A 19,512-nucleotide genomic window follows, 5' to 3' on the forward strand; every position below is an offset into this window, starting at 1 on the left:
CCCGTATATGCGGGATGGATATGCCAAGTGGTATGACATGAAAAAGGTATGGGATAATTTTAAACAGGCTTATACTCCCCGTTCAGTCCTGAAATCCATCCCGAAGCCTCGGGCTGCACCCGTCACCAAGGAAACGGAGGAGGCGGCGCTAGGAAAATCCAAATCTCATTCTGCTCCTCCAGCCTCGTTAGATAGTAAACCTCCACCTTATAGTAAGGCTGGAAAAATTACTGGTAAATCGCCGTCAGCTGCAAAAACGATTCCTAAAATATATCTCGTAATTGTCAGCTTACGGGAGCTGATTACCGGTTTATTCTGCAAAATAAATTAGGAGGCGCATATGATGAGACAGCCCTGTTAGAAAACGTTCAGGTTCTCGCCCCCGTCAATGATCAAGCTGAAAATATTAAGGAAGAGTATGAAGGGGAAAACGGTCGCCCTCGCCAGCGCACCGTGTCTACCTTCTTTTGGAAAGACACGCCGGACGCGCTGCAGCAGCTTCGCGAGCAGTTGACGCGATACCTGCTCGCCTTAAAACAAGCAAATAGAGACCTGTCACAGGTCACTAACTGTAAACAGGAGCGTTCTGAGCTGACGTCGGCTTTCTGGAAGCGCTTTGGGGAAGTTTGGCAACATTTGGGAGGTCTTGAACTTGATTTGGCAAACCCGAACCCAATGTTCTTGTCCACCTTTCTGTCTAATTGTCGCCCCGAAATACAGAGCGTATTAAAACATCACTGGAGTGACCGGAATAATCTGGTCCTCCGTCAGGCCGGGGAGCGAGTACGCACGTTGGAGAGCGATGGTCTCCTAGACTGTAAGATGAATAAAGCATGTTTATCTGTTGTGCCGGGCGGACGGGTGGATGGACGACAGGAGAGGGGTCGCCGAATGGGGCCGCGCGGCGGGGGAGGGAGGAGAAATGGAAAGTGCCACTATTGTGGAAAAGAGGGACATTGGATAAGAGAGTGCCATGCGAGACAGCGTGATGAACGGGAACGTGAAAAGCCTGTCATTCACGCTGCCCCGAGCCCTTCTGGGCAGAGGGATTTTTCCCGCCCATAGGGCTGCCCTCAGAGCGATGAAACCCCGACCGTTGTTATGTTAAATCTTTCATTCAGCTCCCCCCTTAACGAAGATCTCCCTACCATTGTTTTATGCCTGGCAGGGACTGAATATCCTTTTTTACTCGACACCGGGGCCACGATGTCTTCGGTGGGGAGGGAATATGCGGGTCCTTTATCTACACGGTCTGTAAGCTCTGTGGGAATAGAAGGGGTTCCTTTCCATTCCAGTTGCACGCCCCCCCTTTCTGTTACTTGTGCCCTTGATCCTCTACTAACGTTTTCTCACTCTTTTGTTTGCATGCCTGAATGCCCTTTCAATCTGCTAGGACGGGACCTCATGAGCCTTTTGGGGCTTTCTATTTCCTTCAGTGGTTCGCACATGCGTGTGGATATACCTGACGACGCTCCATCGGATGCCCAAGCTCTCACTTCCCTTTCCCTTCCTCATAATCTTCTTAATGCTGCTTGTGCCGCTACCTACCTCACACCCTCTCTTTCTGACCTTCCAGATTCTCTTTGGGCGAAACATAAGGACGAGGTGGGCTTTGTTAAGTGTACCCCTTACGAGGCGGTCATTAAACATTCCTCGCCTGTGTATGTGAAACAGTACCCCCTTTCCCCCGCTAAACTATCTGGCATTGATGATGTTCTGTGTTCTCTCCTAGAGCAAGGTGTGGTTGTTCCCTGTGTTAGCCCTTATAACACTCCAGTGAACCCGGTGCAGAAGCCCAACGGCACGTGGCGTTTCACCCAGGACTTGCGTAAGATTAATGAGTTAATTATCCCAGTCGCCCCATTAGTTCCAGACGTTCCCTCTCTTATGGCCTCGATTCCGTGTGAACATGCTTTTTTCTCTGTAATTGATCTCTGTTCTGCCTTTTTCAGCGTCCCTGTGGGCCACGACACGCAGCCCCTGTTCGCTTTTACGCATAGGGGTAAGCAGTACACCTGGACCAGGTTACCTCAAGGGTATGTTGATTCTCCTGTGGTTTTTACAGCCGTAGTGAGGGACGCCTTGGCCGGTTTGTGCCTCCCCTCGGGCTCCTCCGTGCTCCAGTATGCGGATGATCTTCTGGTAACGGCGGAGGATAAGGACATTTGCGCTACAGCTACACTTGCTCTCCTCTCCCTTCTGGCGCAAGAAGGCTTTAAGGTCTCACGAACTAAGCTTCAGTTCTGCCTCCCCACTGTTCGATATCTGGGTCACGATCTCTCCCAGGGCTCCCGCAGGCTCAGCCCCGAGCGTGTGCAGGTCATCCTAGACACTCAGGTGCCTGCCACGAAACACGCCCTCATGGCTTTTCTGGGACTTATCAATTACTGCCGCCAGTGGATTCCTGACTGTTCCACCTATGACAAGTGTCTGCGCTCTGCAATTCTGCACTCGGACCCTTTGACTCAGCCCTTGGTATGGTCTGACGAGATGTTGTCGGCCTTCAGGGCCTTGAAACAGGCTTTATGCTCGGCTCCTGCTCTCGGACTTCCGAATTACCGTTTGCCGTTTCATTTATATGTGTGCAACCAGCAGGGAACTGCGTCTGGGGTTTTGGCGCAGGAGCACGGGGGGGGTATGCGGCCTTGTGCGTTCCTCTCTAAAACTCTCGATTCTGTGGCTCAGGGTCTCCCTGCTTGCCTCAGGGCGGTGGCTGCATGTGCTGTCATGGTCACGGACGCTGAACGGCTGGTCTTATCTCACCCGCTCGTTCTCCACACCTCACATGATGTAGTGCACGTTTTAAAGAACCTCAGTACCCAGCATTTATCTGCGCAGCGTCGCTCTGGATACGAGTCTATTCTTTTGGCCACCGAAAACCTTACTGTTAAGCCCTCCTCCTCCTTTGATTCTCTCGCACACGCTCTTCAGCGCCTCCTCAATTCACAGGATGATTTTCTTCCTTCTGAAACACACGACTGCATTTCTAGCATTCTTTTCGAGACAAGTATCCGCCCCGACTTACGTTCCACCCCGTTACTTTCAGGTGATTCACTGTTCGTGGATGGCTCGTGTTCACGCCCCTCTGACGGCGTTTTTGTGTGTGGTTATTCTGTGTGCCGCCTTCCTGATGAAACTGTTGAAGCTTTTTCTCTTCCTTTCTCCTCGGCTCAGGCTGCCGAACTATACGCTCTAACCCGTGCATGTGTTATTGCTCAGGACACAGACGTCACTATCTACACTGACTCACGTTACGCTTTCGGCGTTGCTCACGACTTTGGTCGGATTTGGGCTTCGCGTGGGTTCACCACTGCAGACGGTAAGCCCATTTCTCATTCTTCGCTTGTTACTGATCTTATTACAGCGTGTCTTCTCCCGCGCTCTTTAGCCATTGTTAAGACTCGTGCTCATTGTATTGGGGACTCTTTTGAGATCAGGGGAAACTCTCTCGCCGATCGCATTGCCAAAGCCGCGGCTGCCTCCGGTGTTTTTCCGCCTTCGCTTACTCTCTCCCTGGTCTCATCCAGCCGTATGATTAGTGCCGTTCTTCCAGACATTGACTTGATCTCCCTCCAGGCCTCCGCTTCGGCCTCAGACAACCATTTCTGGGACTCATGCGGCGCGCAGCCGTCTGACGGCGTTCGGATCGATGCTCAGGGCCGCCTTTGTTTGCCTAGACATTGTACTCCATTTCTCGTCCGCGAGTTTCATGGTCCCACTCACCGCGGCCGAAGAGGGGTAGTGGAGGATCTATCCAAAACATTTTGTATTGACAAAATACACACTGATGTACATCACATTCTGGACAGGTGTTTAACGTGCGCACAGAATAATCCATCTAAACCAGGCGCGGTACATCAGCACATTCCTTTACCAGACACGCCGTTCCAAGAATGGCAGATTGACTTCACTCACATGCCAAAGCAGGGCCCCTTTAAGTATCTTTTGGTCATGGTCGACAAATTTTCACGATGGGTGGAGGCTTTCCCCTGTGGGAAAGAAGACGCTCGCACGGCGGTAAACAAATTGACGCAAGAAATCATTCCGCGTTATGGTCTCCCGGTAGGGATAGACTCTGACAAAGGTACGCCGTTCACCTCTAAGGTGACCCAAGAACTATGTAAGGACCTAAAAATCCATTGGCGTTTCCACATCCCGTACCATCCGCAGTCCTCCGGCATTGTGGAGCGCGCAAACAGAACAATCAAGGGTAAGCTGCGTAAAGCCATGCAAGAAGCTGGTACTAAAAATTGGGTACAAGTTTTGCCTTTAGTTCTCGCTGACATGCGAATGACCGCTCAAGTGGCCCTCGACAACCTGTCTCCGTATGAGCTCGTGATGGGCCGGCCTTTTCCTACACCCTGGCGCAGAGGTATGCAGGCTATAGGAACGAGTGATCTTGATGTACATCTCAGTGAGTACGCCGTGGGTCTCATGCGGGTGTTGGATGAGTACTGGACGAGACTAAATTCCAAAAAGCCTCCCATTCCTGAGGCACCCACTCACCCCTTTGAGGTAGGGGATAAAGTGTTGGTAAAGAAATTCGCTAAATTAGGCACTCCTCTAGAGGAACCACCCTACAGTGAACCCACGGATGTGCTCGCTGTAACTCGAACGGCTGTACTAACTGACCTTTTTCCACAGTGGATTCATGCCAGTCGAATAAAGAAGGCTCCAATGTAATAGAAATCTATATTGTTGATGCTTAACAGGTTTTTGTGTTTCAGAAAGTTGCTGTGACAATAGCTGACGGCCTTTTCAGGGATCCCCTTTCCAGCATCCGGAGTGATCCGGTTTCGGCTGATCTACAAAGAGGGGATGGTCGGTGCGTCCCGCAGACTTCTGAACTGAGGAATCTGGAAGACACGTGAGCCTGGGCTACCTTCAACTATCTACATCCTGTGGACACAGAAAGAACAAAGTCAGTGACCAGTATGACTTTCCTTCTGGTATTGGTCTTAGCGCTTGGAGCAGGGAATCCCGCTCAAGCCAGCCACGAGGACAACGTTTTTTGGCGATTTGCCAATTGGACTGCTAAACAACATACTAATCAGTCTTGTTATGTCTGTCAATACGTTAGAGTCTAAACTGTAGTTATACTCTGTAAACAAAGTATAAAAGAGGGGATTGTAAGATTGTGTGTGTTCTCGTGCATAGCTGTCCTGAGCTTTATGACCCTTTCACACCCTGGTAAACGTGCATAATCGCGAGAACAGACTCTTTTGTTTTCTCTGTACCTTCTAGTTTCGCTGAAACCACCTTCCTGGTTCCTCTTGTTCTAGGGGGTGTATGGTCTGCTCTTTCATGTATAACAAAAACGACTCCTTATCTGGCGAGTTTCACCTTGTCTTGTCACGCAAGCTTCTGATGTATATAAACCCTGCTTTTTCTATGTATCACTGAGCAGTGCATGAATAAACCAGATTGATTTCATTCGTGTGGTTTGTTTTGGCCCTGCTCCAGAGCGCTCTTATGTCGACGCATCTGAACTAGGACAGACGCAGGTTCTAACAGGCATTTAGGTCAGGATAAAACACTAAACCAACTCATGGCCTATTTCTTTTGTCTAGGCATTTGCAAAGATCTTCACAAGCCGTGCATGACATGTCGTGAATGTCAGCTGGTGAATTCGATGGACACCTCACAAGCACCATTGTTCCCTTTATCATTGATTGAGCTCTGCTTCAAAAGAATTGGTATGGATATCATCAGGCCATTTGATAGACCTGCATGTGGTTATCATTTTGTGCTTGTCTTCGTGAATTACACAATGTGATAACTGGCAGCAGTGCCTCTATGCAATATTTGTGCATGCAGTTTTGCTGAGGCACTCTTCCACATTATCTCCTGAGTCAGGATTCTGAAAGAGGTCCTGACTGATCAAGGCAAAACTTTTAAGTCATGCGCCCTTCACAAACTAAATTGTTGGGGATTAAATCTATTTATACCAGTGTTTACCATCCACAAATAAACTCCCTAGTTGAATGGTTTAACCAAAACATAAAACGCACACACACACACACACACACACACGATTCACAAGTTTGTGCAGGATGACACTAAAAATTGGGAAAGGTTAAGAGAGACCCTCTTATTTGCAGTTAAAGAGGTCCTGAAAACCTCCACAGGGTTCTCCCCATTTGAATAATTGAATGGTCATCAGGGCTGCAACAAACCAGTATTTTGATAGTCAAATAATTATCAATTATTGAAATGTATAATTATCCAGTTTATATATTGCCCAATTACCAAATAACCCTTATTTAGCTCTCAGCTTTTAAATTTAGCTTGAAGTTGCTTTGTGCATGTGCTAATTAATAATGAAGACAATAAAGATGAATACTTCAATCAAAAATTCAAGCTTTAAATAAACTTTCTTGCTGAAAAATAATCATATTTATCATTTACATTAAAAACACCTGTGACAGTAGGGGAATGTAAAGTGTTGATTTGTGAATGGAGGGCGGGGCTGGGGAAGGTGAGTGGCAAATTGAGCATACCTGTTAATTGATGTGTGTGTGTGTGCCTTCAACAGTGATGACAGAGTGGTGAAAAGGAGGGGGAGAGTGAGAAGATGGCATCTCCCAACCAGAGCTTGTGTGCATGTGTGTAAATCCATAATGTTAAGCTGGAAAGCAAATCTAAGATTAAAAACAACTGTGTTGAACATAATTTCCCACCTGTCTGTGGTGCAGTCTTCCACCTACCCTAGTGAAATACTATACTGGTGCCAAAACCTGGGAATATTGAAGGGAACCCTCCATGGAGATGTCTCCATTCAAAGACCTCATTCATGCCCTTCCTGCTGACCAGCAAAGTCAACATCAAAACACTGATCACCCTGTGCAAGAAATAGGATCAGTGCTTTGAGGCCTTGCTGCAGGCTCAGTAGGAAGATTGCCAGGCTTTCCGACACCTGCTTGCATTGGCAGGGCCCTTGGGCGTTGCATCCACAGACCGTTCCCACATCACCCTCACAAAGATGGGGCCTCATGATGACCTGGAGGCCTTCCTCACACTCTTTGAACAAGCTGAGGAGGTGTGGGGGTGGCCAGTTGAGCAATGAGCAGCACGGCTTCTGCTGCTACTGACCGGGGAAGCCCAGCTTGCCACCCAACAGCTTCCCGTCAACAGCTTAACAATGCCAACCTGAAGTGAGCAATACTGCAGTGTGTCATCTGCACCCTGGAACAACAATGTCAGTGCTTCCAAGTGCTGATTCTGGAGAAGGTCAGCCGGCCAGTCACGTTTGGCCAACAGCTCTGGGATGCCTGCCAGAGGTGGCTGAGGGCAGAAGACCACGATGCCAAGGGGATCATTCATGCAGTAGTGCTAGAGCAGTTCACTGTGTGGCTGCCAAAAAGGACAATGGTGTGGGTCCAGTGCAACCGCCCAGCATCACTGGATTGCACCATTGAGTTGGAGGAAGACCATGTGGTAGAGGTTCCAGTGGCAGGCAGATATCCTGCCATTTCTGTCTCTCTCTCTCCCCCCTCCCTCACTGTCCCCTCTTCCCATCTGCAACTCATCCCTGCACCACAGAAATGGGAGCTGACCCCCCAGAGCTGGCTTGCTGAGCCCATGGTGTCCCCCCTTTATGTGTCTGTGTCTTCTCCCCCTCAGGTGAGTGATACCCAGCTCACCAGTGCAGAGGTGAAGCCTGGGCCAGTATGTTGGTGCTGCAGGGAGCCTGGGCATTTCCAGGACCAGTGCCAAGCAATAGAGGTGGGGGCCATTGTCCAGATCTGCAATACACCAGAGAACACCCTTGATCAGGCCAGTGCGTATTGCATACTGTTAAGTATTCAAGGGATACATATTATGCATTGGTGGATTCCAGTTCTAATCAGACCTCAATCCACCAAAGCCTGGTTCAAGATGAGGTATTGGGGGGGGAGCATGATTGGTGAAGTTCTTATGGTGTGCATGAGGATGTTCAGGAATAGCCACTAGTGTCCATTCACATCCAATTTTGGGGAGAAAAACCTAGAGTAGAGGTGACAGTTAGCCCACATCTCATCCACCCACTGATTTTGGGGACAGATCAGCCAGGGTTTAAATGTTTAATGCAGCATGTAGTAGTGGGCAGTTACTGCAGTACTGAGTCACGGGGGGATCCCAGTGTCACATTGCCTGGGTAAGCCATGTCAGAGCCATCCACATCAGCACTGTGTCAGAGTGATAGAGAGAGAGGAGCAGCCCACCCCTCCTCTCTCACTCTAGGATTTCCCCTTAGAACAAATGTGAGACAAAACTCTGCATTATGCTTTTGTCCAAGTGAGAGTAGTTGGTCAAACTCTCCAGCCAATTGCAACACACTCTCCTTCCTGTACTTCAAGATTATTAAAGATAGGTTATACTGAGTAATGCAGGACACTCAGACCCATGAGAAAATAACTCCGTTGTGAATCACAAAGAACTCTAGGGAACTCCTATACAATGTTGCTTACTTTATCCCTCTGGCCAGACACTTATGTCAGGATAAGACACTAGCCCAAATAATAGCCCACTCCTATTGGCCAGAGATTTGCAGGGATGTCTGTAGGTGGTGTGCAGTGTGCTGTGAATGGCCACTGAAGTTACCAGCTGGCACTCCAGAAGTGCCCCTCTTCCCCAATTGAGACCCCCTTCAAAAGAATTTGTATGGATCTCATTGAGCCATTAGACCAGTCGGCATGAGGATATCACTTTATTCTAGTCCAGTCTGTGTTCTCGCTTCTTGAAGGCAGACCTTGTGGCCAATTGTTTCAAAACAATCTGACTTTCAGTTGTTCATTCAGTTCTCTGTTCTTTCACTTCTTCCACATAAGGGAGAGATGGCAGCAATATCCAGCAAAGAAATCAGATGGCTGCTCCACTCATTCTCTGTTTTCTCCATACTGAGTACTCTGCCATTACTGCTCAGCTCAGGCAATTACTAAAAGCCGGGACAGAATGGAACATCACCAGTTTTAGCAACCACGGCAGGGAGGTCACTGCCTGAGCAATATGTCCCATCCTGGGTTTTACCAACAACCCTTGGCTCACACTCCGGGAGAACAGGTGCAACTGAACTTACTTTCCTTTAAAAAAAAGTTTTCCTTTTTTTGTAGTTTTATTTAATTGTTAGTACTGCACCCTCTTTCAATAAGGGCTTATAGCCAATGCTCCTCAACAGATCAGAGATCTTATATGGGTCTTCAGTAAAATGAGCAGAGGAGAGACCACTTCATCGGTGCCCAACGTGCCCATGAACTTCTCGCAAAACACATCCAAATCTTTGCAGTTTGAACATTCTTGGGCCATGAATGCAACATAAATCCACCTTCTGTCATGTTGCTGCACTGGCCAGCAACACATCTACATTGCATGGTGATAAATTAGCTCAAAATGGAGGATAGGAGTTGCAGTCAGCTCTGTGTTTTAGTATAGTGGAAATAGTGATGAGACTGATAAACTTCCTGCTGTGACGATATGGATGTCAAGGTCATTCACTCCAACCACTACCTATATGAAAATCACTTTCATCATAAAAAAAGTTACTATATTAATTAGATTTATTGTTAACACTTAAAACTATTTCTGTGCCATTCTTGAGGTCTCAAGGCATTTATAAATGAAATTGAGGCCATGGTTCTGTGTATATGCTTTAAAGGAGGAACAATAACAGGAATTAGATGGCTACAAGCATTTAGGAATGGGGAAAGAGTTGATAGTCCATCTGTGTTGCTGGAGCTCAAAGATGAATTTATTCCAGGAAAGGTGATGGTTAGATATATGAGCTTCAGTGTAAAAGCATATGTTCCTCCTCCCCTTAGATGCTATAAGTGTCAGAGGTATGGGCACATTGCCAGTGTGTGCAAGGGAAAGCAGAGATGTGGAAGATGTGGAGGGGAGCATGCATATGGAGAATGTGGGAAGAATAGTGCAGTAAAATGTAACTGTGGAGGAAATCACACAGCAGCATATGGAGGATGCATAGTGAGGAAACAGGCAGTTGAGGTTCAACAAATAAGAACAGAATGGAGAGTAACTTATGCAGAGGCAGTGAAGATTGTGAATGAAGGGGAAAAACTGAAAGTATAATCCAAAATAAGGAGGCAAACACAGGGGGAGTGTAGTCAGATAACTACCAAACAGGAATCACAAAGGACAGATTAGTTTTATTTCTAGCCTATGCTATCAATTGCTCACTACCAGCAAAGACTAAAACAGAAAAAAAATCTAAGTTATAGTGAAGGCAGCAGCAAAGTTGTTTATTCGCATGTATTAGGACATTAAATTGTATAATAGCAATTTAAAAAAAGCAGGGGATGCCAGAAACCTTAATGGTTTTTCATGGGCCTCCCCCAAAAACTTAAAAATATAAGAATGCTAGCATTATAAAGTATACATACAAGTTCTTGAACACAAAGGACTTATCTTGGGAAAAGATATGTGCAGATCTTAATCAAGAAGAAGGGACCTCAGAGGGAAGTCATCAAATTTGACCATAGTTATTCTTCAGTGGAATGCTAGAAGTCTGATAGGAAATGGACAAGAGTATAAAGGATACATCAATTCATTAAAAACAAAAACAAAATGCTATATGTATACAGGAAACATAGCTCAAACCAGTTCGAGATTTTAATATTAAAGGATATTATAGCATACACAAAGATAGAGTCAATGGAAATGGTGGAGGATGTGCAACATTTATCAGACAAAGAATGAAATACAGACAACTAATGATGGTACAAGAGTTAGAAGTAGTGATTGAATTATGGAATAGAGAAGGCAGTATGAAAATTATACATTTCTATAACCCATGTAAACCGTTAGAGAAAGGAAAATTCGAACCAATTTTGGAATATTGGAGAGGGAAAGTAGTCTGGTGTGGAAACTTCAATGCACACAGCACATTATGGGGGGAACCAAGAAGATCCAAATGGAGACATCAGAGAAGAAATAATGTATGAAAAGGAATTGGTGTGTTTAAACGATGGTTCAGGCACAAGGGTCAGTGTGGTGAGAGGTACAGAATCATCAATTGATATCACACTGGTTTCACAATTGCTGGCTGGAAAAAGTAGATGGAAGGCACTGAAAGGAAGTACACTTGGAAGTGATCACTACCCATCCATTCATTATCTGTAGCCGCTTATCCTGTCCTACAGGGTCGCAGGCAAGCTGGAGCCTATCCCAGCTAACTATGGGCAAGGGGTGGGGTACACCCTGGACAAGTCAGCAGGTTATTGCAGGGCTGACACAAACAACCATTCACACTCACATTCACACCTACAGTTAATTTAGAGCCACCAATTAGCTTAACTGTTAGAATGCAGGCACTTACGGAGATATCTGTGGAGGAAGGGAGAGTGCAGACTGTCAACAAAGCCAAAACACTAATCAGAAATTGGAGCCGAGAAGGCAACCACAGATCGGGCGATCGGCGAAAAACTTAGACTAGGAAAGACAAAGAGCGAAAACTGGAAACAGGAAGCAAAAGATCAGAACCATGAGGGCCAGCCAGGAAAGATACAAGGCTTGGTATGTCTGGATAAGCAGGATGATACTTCGCAGGGAAGTGAGTGTTTGGGGAGTTTAAGTAGGGAGACTGGTGATTGAGGAAATGGGTGACAGCTGAGATTCAGTATGCTGGAGATAGAGGGTGCTGTGTGTCTTGGGAATTGTGGTCCATGTTTGTAGTCTCCTCAGTGGGATTACTGACAGAACCCCCTGAGGAGCTACCTCTGGAAGCTACATTCTTTCTTGTACGACCTCTACCTCTGGGTGCTGGTTTGTTGGGGTGTTGGGCATGGAATTCCTGCTTTAACAGGGAGTCCATGATGTCTTTCTTCTTGACCCAATTTTGTTCCTCTGGTCCATATCCCTGCCAATCAATCAGGTACTTGATCTGTCCTTCTCTTCTCCTTGAGTCGATGAGTTTGAAAAAAGCCCAGAACATTATAAAAGACACCTCACACCCTGGCTATCCCCTGTTTGAACTGATGCCCTCAGGCAAGCGGTACAGAGCAATCAGGGCAAGGACAAATAGATTTAAGAACAGTTTCTATCCCACTGCAGTCACCTGCCTTAATGCTGCTAGAAACTAAGGAACTCTGCTTACATACAGAGAATTTGTTTACATGATGTCTGATGTCTGAACTGTGTGAATGAGGCAACTAGAACTGTGTAGGTATGTGTGAGTGTGTGGTCTGTGTGTCTTGGGCTTAGGCCACTGTTTATTGCTTTTTACCCTATTATTTTACCCTATTTATTGACTCTTTGCACTGACTGGATAGCACTTTCAATTTCGTTGTACTTGTGGCAATGACAATAAAGACATATTCATATTCATATTCATTCATATTCATATTCATATTTGTTGACCTGATATATGGGTTGCTTCTTGAGATCAAGAGTCATGTGCTCCTGGGCTGGTGTGTTGCTGGTAAGAGGCCCAAAAATGGCAGGCTTTAGTTGGGATACGTGGAAGGTTGGAGCTACTCGACTGTGAGGGGGTAATTCCAGGCGGTACGATACATCATTGATATGGCATAGCACTTTGAATGGGCCAATGTAGTGGGGTTGGAGCTTTCTGCACATGTTTATTGCACTCAGGTTTTTTGTGGCCACCCATACTCAGTCACCAGGGGAAAAGTTGGGAGTTTCACCTCTATGCTTTTCTGCATATTCCTTGTACTTGGCGCACACTGATTCAAGGCACTGGTGAACCTCTTGCCAGATGGTTTGGCTGTGTGAAAACCAGTCATTGACTGCTTGCACTTGACAGGGCATATCGTCCCAAGGGAACAGGGGTGGCTGGTAGCCAAGTACGCACTGGAAAGGTGTTAACTGAGTAGCTGAGTGTTTTAGCAAGTTCTGTGCATACTTGGCCCAAGGGAGAAAACATGCCCAGTCCCCCTGGTTATGCATGCAGTATATCCTCAGGAAGCAGCTGATCTCCTGATTTGCTCTTTCTACTTGGCCATTAGACTGGGGATGATAGCTGGAGGTGAGACTTACTGATACTCCCAATCTTTCCATGAAGTTGGACCAGAAACATGAGATGAACTGGGGACCCTGGTCACTTACTATGTCCTCAGGGATGCCATAGTATCTAAAGACTTGGTGAAATAGCAATTCCGCAGTTTGTGCAGCCGTGGGAATGCCTAGCAAGGGGATGAGCTTGAGAGCCTTGGAGAAACGGTCAATGGTCATCATGATGGTTGTATTGCCTTGAGAGGGAGGTAAGTCTGTGATGAAGTCTATGGCTAAGTGTGACCAGGGCCTTTGAAGAACCAGGAGGGGGCATATCTTGCCAGCAGGGGGGTGCCTAGGAACCTTTGCTTGAGTACATTCCAGACATGAAGCGATGAACTGGTTAATCTCCATGAGTATGTTTTCCCAACAATACTTAGTTCTTAGCATACACTACCCTTAGCATTACAGGAATCTCAAAGGACTTAGATTTAACTACTCTCACTGGGAACATAGATTCTTCTGGTGTCTCTGCTGTAGATTCACGGACAGGGAGGCTTGGACAATGTCGGGTGTTATGTTCAGCACTCCCACAGTAGATACACAAGCCCTCCCAACGCCACCTAGCCCACTCAGCCTAGGTTAGCCTGGTGTGGGATACTTCCATAGGCGCATTGCCCACAGTGGGCTGCAACGATTTGGGGCAATCGTGGAGAGAGGGTCAGCACTTTAGTAGTTGGTTGATGCAGATGGCTAAATCAATGAGGGTGTCCAAGGTGAGATTCTCGTTTCTGCAGGCTAGTTCACTGACCACTTCAGGATGCAGACCATGACGGAACACTGCCTTGAGGGCTGGGTCATTCCATCCACGAGCGGCTGCTAACGTCCAGAAGTCCAGAGCATATTCTTTCACACTTTTTGAGCCTTGGAAACTGGCAAGCAGACTTTTGCTGACCTCAACCCCCTCTGGTTTGTGATCGAAGACTCACTTGAACAAGGAAAGGAAGTGCTCATATGAAGTGGTTGGCTCGCCACCCTTGTTCCAAACTGCAGTAGCCCAGCACAGCACTTTGCCAGAGAGAAAGGTGAGGAATTTATCGATTTTATGCTCATCAGATAAGGTAGGCATGGTGGCAAATTACATAGAACATTGGAGAAGGAAACCTTTACAGGCAATAGTTTTTCCGGTGAATTTCTCCGGAGCACTCAACTGGGAGGAGGCTCAGAGCGTGCTTGGAGGGCCTGCGACATCACACTTGTGAGCTGTGTCATCCTGGTGTTGAGATCAGTGAGCATCTGTTGATGTTCTCCAAGCAAATGCCCCTGCGTGTTCAAAGCAGTCTGCTTCATATCCTCCTCTACCCCTATGTAGGTGAAGTATCCTGTTAGAACTTATGGAGATATGCATGAAGGAAGGGAGAGCGCAGACTGTCAACAAAGCCAAAACACTAATCAGAAATCGGAGTTGAGAAGGCAAGCATGGTTCGGGCGATCAGCGAAAACTTAGACTAGGAAAGACAAAGAGCAAAAAACAGAAATGAAAGGTCAGAAACACAACAAACAGTCAGGAAAGATAAAAGGCTTGGTATGTCTGGATAAGCAGGACTATCCTTCACAGGGAAGTGAGTGTTTGGGTAGTTTAAGTAGGGAGAACAGTGATTGAGGAAATTGGTGACAACTGAGATTCAGTAAGCCGGAGATAGAGGGCACTGTGTGTCTTGGGAATTGTAGTCCATGTTTGTAGTCTCCTCAGCAGGTTTACTTGTCATGAGTCTGCTCCCTGCTCGACTAATTGGGCACAGGTCTCCAGACATTCAGTGTCAGTTCGTCTGCGATGCAACACGTTCCTGTTCACTGGCTCTCTACACAACTGATCTCCGTGACTGAAGACTTGCCTAACCCGACACGACTGCTCTCCTGCCTCGAACAACCTGCCAGTACCTGCCTGCCCCCTGCTCCAGTCTGTGCCCGGTGTTGTCCCAGCTCCTGCAGCCACTCACTCCAAAGGACCCTCCTGCCACTGCCTCACCCGGACCCCCACTCCCAGGGAACCACAACTGCCACTGCGTGCTCAGCCGCAGCCACCACTCAGACTCTCACTCTCCCCATCCCCTTTCCCCTTTATCAATAAATCAACTTGTGTTCGTGACACGCACTTGGTTCTCCTGTCTCATACTTGACAGTACGAACTGACCAGCATGGAACCAGCGCACGAACCATCAGCCCTGGACCGCCCTGAATGTGCTGAGGGAGATGTGACCAGGATGTCTGCCGACATTGCATCCTTAATCCAGATCGGCCATCAGCATCAACGGCAGATCCAACAACAACAAGAGCAACTTGCCCAGGTGATCCAGATGCTGACTAACCTGTCCAGTCCACCTGCTCCGGCTCTGTCAGCACCACTCCTTCCCTCTGCGCCTCTTCCTGTGCCCGATGCTCCAGCTCCCAAAACCCCCACCCCAGAGCCCAAGATCGGAAACCTTGAGCGCTTTGATGGTGACCCAACCCAGGTCCGGGCCTTCTTGACTAGCTGCCGACTCCAGTTCTCACTGCAACCCAGGACCTTCGCGACTGAGGGAGCCAGAGTCGGATTCGTTATCACCCACCTGACAGGCCGGGCTCGACTATGGGGAGCAGCTGAGTTCGAGCGACAGACTCCAGCCTGTGCCACCTTCGGGGCATTTGCGGAGGAGATGATTAAAGTATTCGACCTGGGCTCTTCATCAGCAGAGGCATCCCATGCACTGATGACCATCCGTCAGGGAAATTAGACCATAGCTGACTACTCGATCGATTTCCGCACTTTGGCCAGACGCAGCTCATGGAATATGGAAGCCATGGTGGACACCTTCTTTCACAGTCTGGCTGATTATATCAAGGATGAACTCATTTCTCATGACCTGCCACCAACCCTTGATGAAGCCATTGCCCTCGCAGCTTGTATCGACCGCCGGATCCAGACCCGCAGGCGTGAGAAGGGGCGCCAGAGCCAGTCTGCCGTCCGCAGTCGGGGTGAATCTTCTGCCTTCCTGACTCATCCAGTCGCCCCCCTAGCCCAGCCAACCCAGCCGGAGCCCATGGAGATTGGCCGTGCCACCCTCACTCCTGAAGAGCGCCAGCGCCGCTTAACATCCAATCTGTCCCTATACTGTGGGGGTGAGGGCCATCAAGTCATTACTTGTCCGGCAAAAGCCAGAGCTCACCGGGTGTAGGGGAGATCCGGGTGAGCTCAATGTGTCTTCAGCCTCCCCCAATTCGTAAACCCTTGCTCCAGATTCGTCTTCTGCTCCCCAACTCCACCCATACACTCTCCGCCCTGGTCAACTCCGGAGCCGAGGCCAACATCATGGACGCAGAGCTTGCTCGACAACTGGGCATAGGGCACCACCACCTGTCCACATCTGTTCCCGCACAAGCCCTGGATGGATATCCACTCGGCACAGTGACTCACACCTCAGCCCCTGTAACCATGCTACTGTCAGGAAACCACCAGGAAGCCATCCAGTTTCATCTTCTGCATTCACCAGGACCACCCCTCATCCTTAGCTATCCGTGGCTGCGTCAACACAACCCCCACCTTGACTGGGAGACCGGCATGATACGTGAGTGGGGGAGGGAATGTCAGCGGACCTGCTTAAAGGGGGCTGTCGTGCCCACCAATCCTGAAACCGCCAGTTCTGTCCCTGACCTCTCTAATGTGCCTGCCTGTTACCATGGTCTCCGAGACGTCTTTAACAAATCCAAAGCCACCTCTCTGCCTCCTCACCGGCCATATGACTGCGCCATAGACCTCCTGCCAGGCACCACACCACCGAAGGGCTGTCTGTACTCCTTGTCTGCACCCGAGAGGAGAGCCATGGAAGATTACATCAATGACTCCCTGGCCGCTGGAATAATCTGCCCATCATCTTCCCCTGCTGGAGCCGGATTCTTTTTCGTTGGAAAGAAGGACGGCTCTCTCCACCCATGCATTGATTACAGAGGACTGAATGACATCACGGTCAAAAAACGTTACCCTCTGCCACTCTTGTCATCTGCTTTTGAGCTGCTCCAGGGGGCCACCATCTTCACTAAACTCGACCTCAGGAATGCATATCACCTGGTGCACATGAGAGAGGGCAATGAGTGGAAGATGGCATTCAATACACCAACTGGACACTATGAGTACCTGGTCATGCCCTTCGGCCTCACCAACGCCCCAGCAGTGTTCCAGGCTCTAGTGAATGACATCCTCCGGGACATGCTCAATATCTTTGTATTCGTTTATTTGGATGACATTTTGATATTCTCAAGATCCATGTCAGACCATATCCGTCACGTTCAGCTGGTCCTGTGTCGTCTCCTGGAAAACTCACTCTTCGTCAAGGCAGAGAAATGTGAGTTCCACGCCAGATCCATGTCCTTTCTGGGGTACATAGTGGCAGAGGGGAGCATTCAGATGGACCCTGCTAAGGTATCGGCAGTGACATCCTGGCCCATACCAGAGAACTGCAAGAAGTTGCAACAATTCTTGGGCTTTGCCAACTTCTACAGGATGTTCATTCGGAATTACAGCAAGGTGGCATCTCCACTCACTGCCCTCACCAGCACTAAAGCACCGTTCCTGTGGACCCTGGAGGCAGACAAGGCATTCAAGACACTCAAGGCACGCTTCACTTCAGCTCCCATCCTCCAGATGCCTGACCCTTCGCGGCAGTTTGTGGAGGAAGTGGATGCATCGGACGTAGGAGTCAGGGCAGTGCTCTCCCAGCGTGTAGCGGAGGATGGCAAACTGCATCCCTGCGCCTTCTTCTTCCACAGACTGTCCCCGGCTGAACAAAACTATGACATTGGGAACCGTGAGCTGCTTGCTGTCAAACTCGCTCTGGAGGAGTGGCGACAATGGCTAGAGGGCTCGAGCGTTCCATTCCTGGTCTGGACAGATCATAAAAACCTGGAATACATACGAACAGCCAGAAGATTGAACTCGCGCCAGTCCTGGTGGTCCCTGTTTTTCATGCGGTTCAATTTCACTCTCTCCTATCATCCTGGGTCACGCAATGTGAAGCCCGATGCCCTCTCCCATGTATTTCAGAAGAGTGAAGCACCAGTGGAAGACCCGTCCCCCATCCTCCTGAGTTACTGTGTTGTTGCTGCTCTGACCTGGGATATCGAGGAACAGGTCAGAGAAGCAATTTGAAACCAGCCAGGTCCTAGTACTTGCCCCGACAACAGCCTCTTCGTTCCAGGACATCTGAGCTCTCAGGTGGTTCAGTGGGGTCACGACTCTCACTTAGCTTGTCATCCCGGTGTCACGCGCACCATTCATCTGTTCTCCCAGAGGTTTTGGTGGCCCTCACTGAGGAGAGATGTCCGTGACTTTGTGAGAGCATGCCCCACCTGCAATCAGCACAAGACCCCCAGCTGTCCACCAGCAGGGTTACTTCAACCCCTGCCGGTGCCCAAGCGACCCTGGTCCCACCTCTTGCTGGATTTTGTCACTGGACTCCCCCCGTCTGATGGCAACACAGTCATCCTCACCACCGTGGACAGATTCAGCAAGATGGCCCACTTTGTTCCATTGCCAAAACTGCCCTCTGCAAAGGAGACCGAACAAGTGGTCCTAGAGCAGGTGTTCCAGATCCACGGGCTTCCAAGGGACATTGTGTCTGACCGGGGCCCCGCAGTTTGCATCTTCGTTCTGGAAGGAGTTCTGCCACCTCCTAGGGGCCACTGCCAGTCTCACATCTGGCTTCCACCCTCAGTCTAATGGGCAGTCGGAGTGACTCAACCAGGAGCTGGAGAAGTCCCTTCGCTGCATGGCTTCACGCAATCCTCAGTCATGGGCTCAACATCTCTTATGGGTGGAATATGCCCACAACTCCCTTTCGAGCTCCACCACTGGCTTGTCCCCTTTCCACTGCGTATATGGCTACCAACCACCACTGTTTGCAAGTCAGGAGGGAGATGCATCCTGCCCGTCTGCCCTTGCATATGTCTGTTGCTGTCGCTGAACCTGGGCCCAAGCTCGGACCACCCTCCTCAGATCCATTGCCAGTTATGCTGCTGGGGCCAATCGACGGAGGATTCCAGCCCCTACGTACCGGGTGGGCCAGAAGGTGTGGCTCTCGGCCCAGGACCTGCCACTCAGAGTGGAGTCACACAAGTTTGCACCCCGATACGTTGGCCCATTTCTTGTACAGAAGGTAATCAGCCCGTCTGCAGTCCGGCTCCAACTGCCTAGGTCGATGAGGGTGCACCCGTCGTTTCATGTCTCCAAATTGAAGCCGGTTCACGAAAGCGCCCTGGTCCCAAATGCACCGCTGCCGCCTCCTCCTCGCCTTATTGAGGGAGGTCCAGTCTATGCCGTTGAACGTCTGCTTCAGTCGCGTCGGTGGGGCAGGGGCCTTCAGTACCTGGTAGATTGGAAAGGCTATGGTCCTGAGGAGAGGATGTGGGTCCCCGCCAGGAGGATTGTGGACCTGACACTCATCTCTGACTTCCACCGCCTCCATCCTGACCAGCCTTCCATCCGGAGGGGCTGACCAAGGGGTTCCCGACGTGGGTCTGTCCAGCCGGCTTGCCCTC

At 49.0% G+C, this 19,512-nt stretch overlaps 1 protein-coding gene across 1 annotated transcript; it reads left to right on the plus strand.

Annotated features, from left to right (window-relative positions):
- The first annotated feature begins 2,070 nt into the window (after positions 1-2,070).
- Positions 2,071-4,782, plus strand: LOC132888085 (protein NYNRIN-like). The gene is made up of 2 exons (XM_060924051.1): positions 2,071-3,319; positions 4,728-4,782. The coding sequence occupies exons 1-2, from the start codon at positions 2,362-2,364 to the stop codon at positions 4,748-4,750; spliced, it is 981 nt and encodes a 326-aa protein (XP_060780034.1). The 5' UTR covers positions 2,071-2,361; the 3' UTR covers positions 4,751-4,782.
- Positions 4,783-19,512: the final 14,730 nt, after the last annotated feature.

The sequence above is a fragment of the Neoarius graeffei genome, chromosome 6 (assembly GCF_027579695.1).
Source record: "Neoarius graeffei isolate fNeoGra1 chromosome 6, fNeoGra1.pri, whole genome shotgun sequence".
Taxonomy (NCBI): Eukaryota; Metazoa; Chordata; class Actinopteri; order Siluriformes; family Ariidae; genus Neoarius; species Neoarius graeffei.

Excerpts from the sequence above, each read along its gene's own strand:
- LOC132888085 (XM_060924051.1), top strand. The coding sequence starts at position 2,362 with ATGGCTTTTCTGGGACTTATCAATTACTGCCGCCAGTGGATTCCTGAC. Across the intron at positions 3,320-4,727 it reads TGGGTTCACCACTGCAGACG|AAAGTTGCTGTGACAATAGC; the intron begins GTAAGCCCATTT and ends TTTGTGTTTCAG.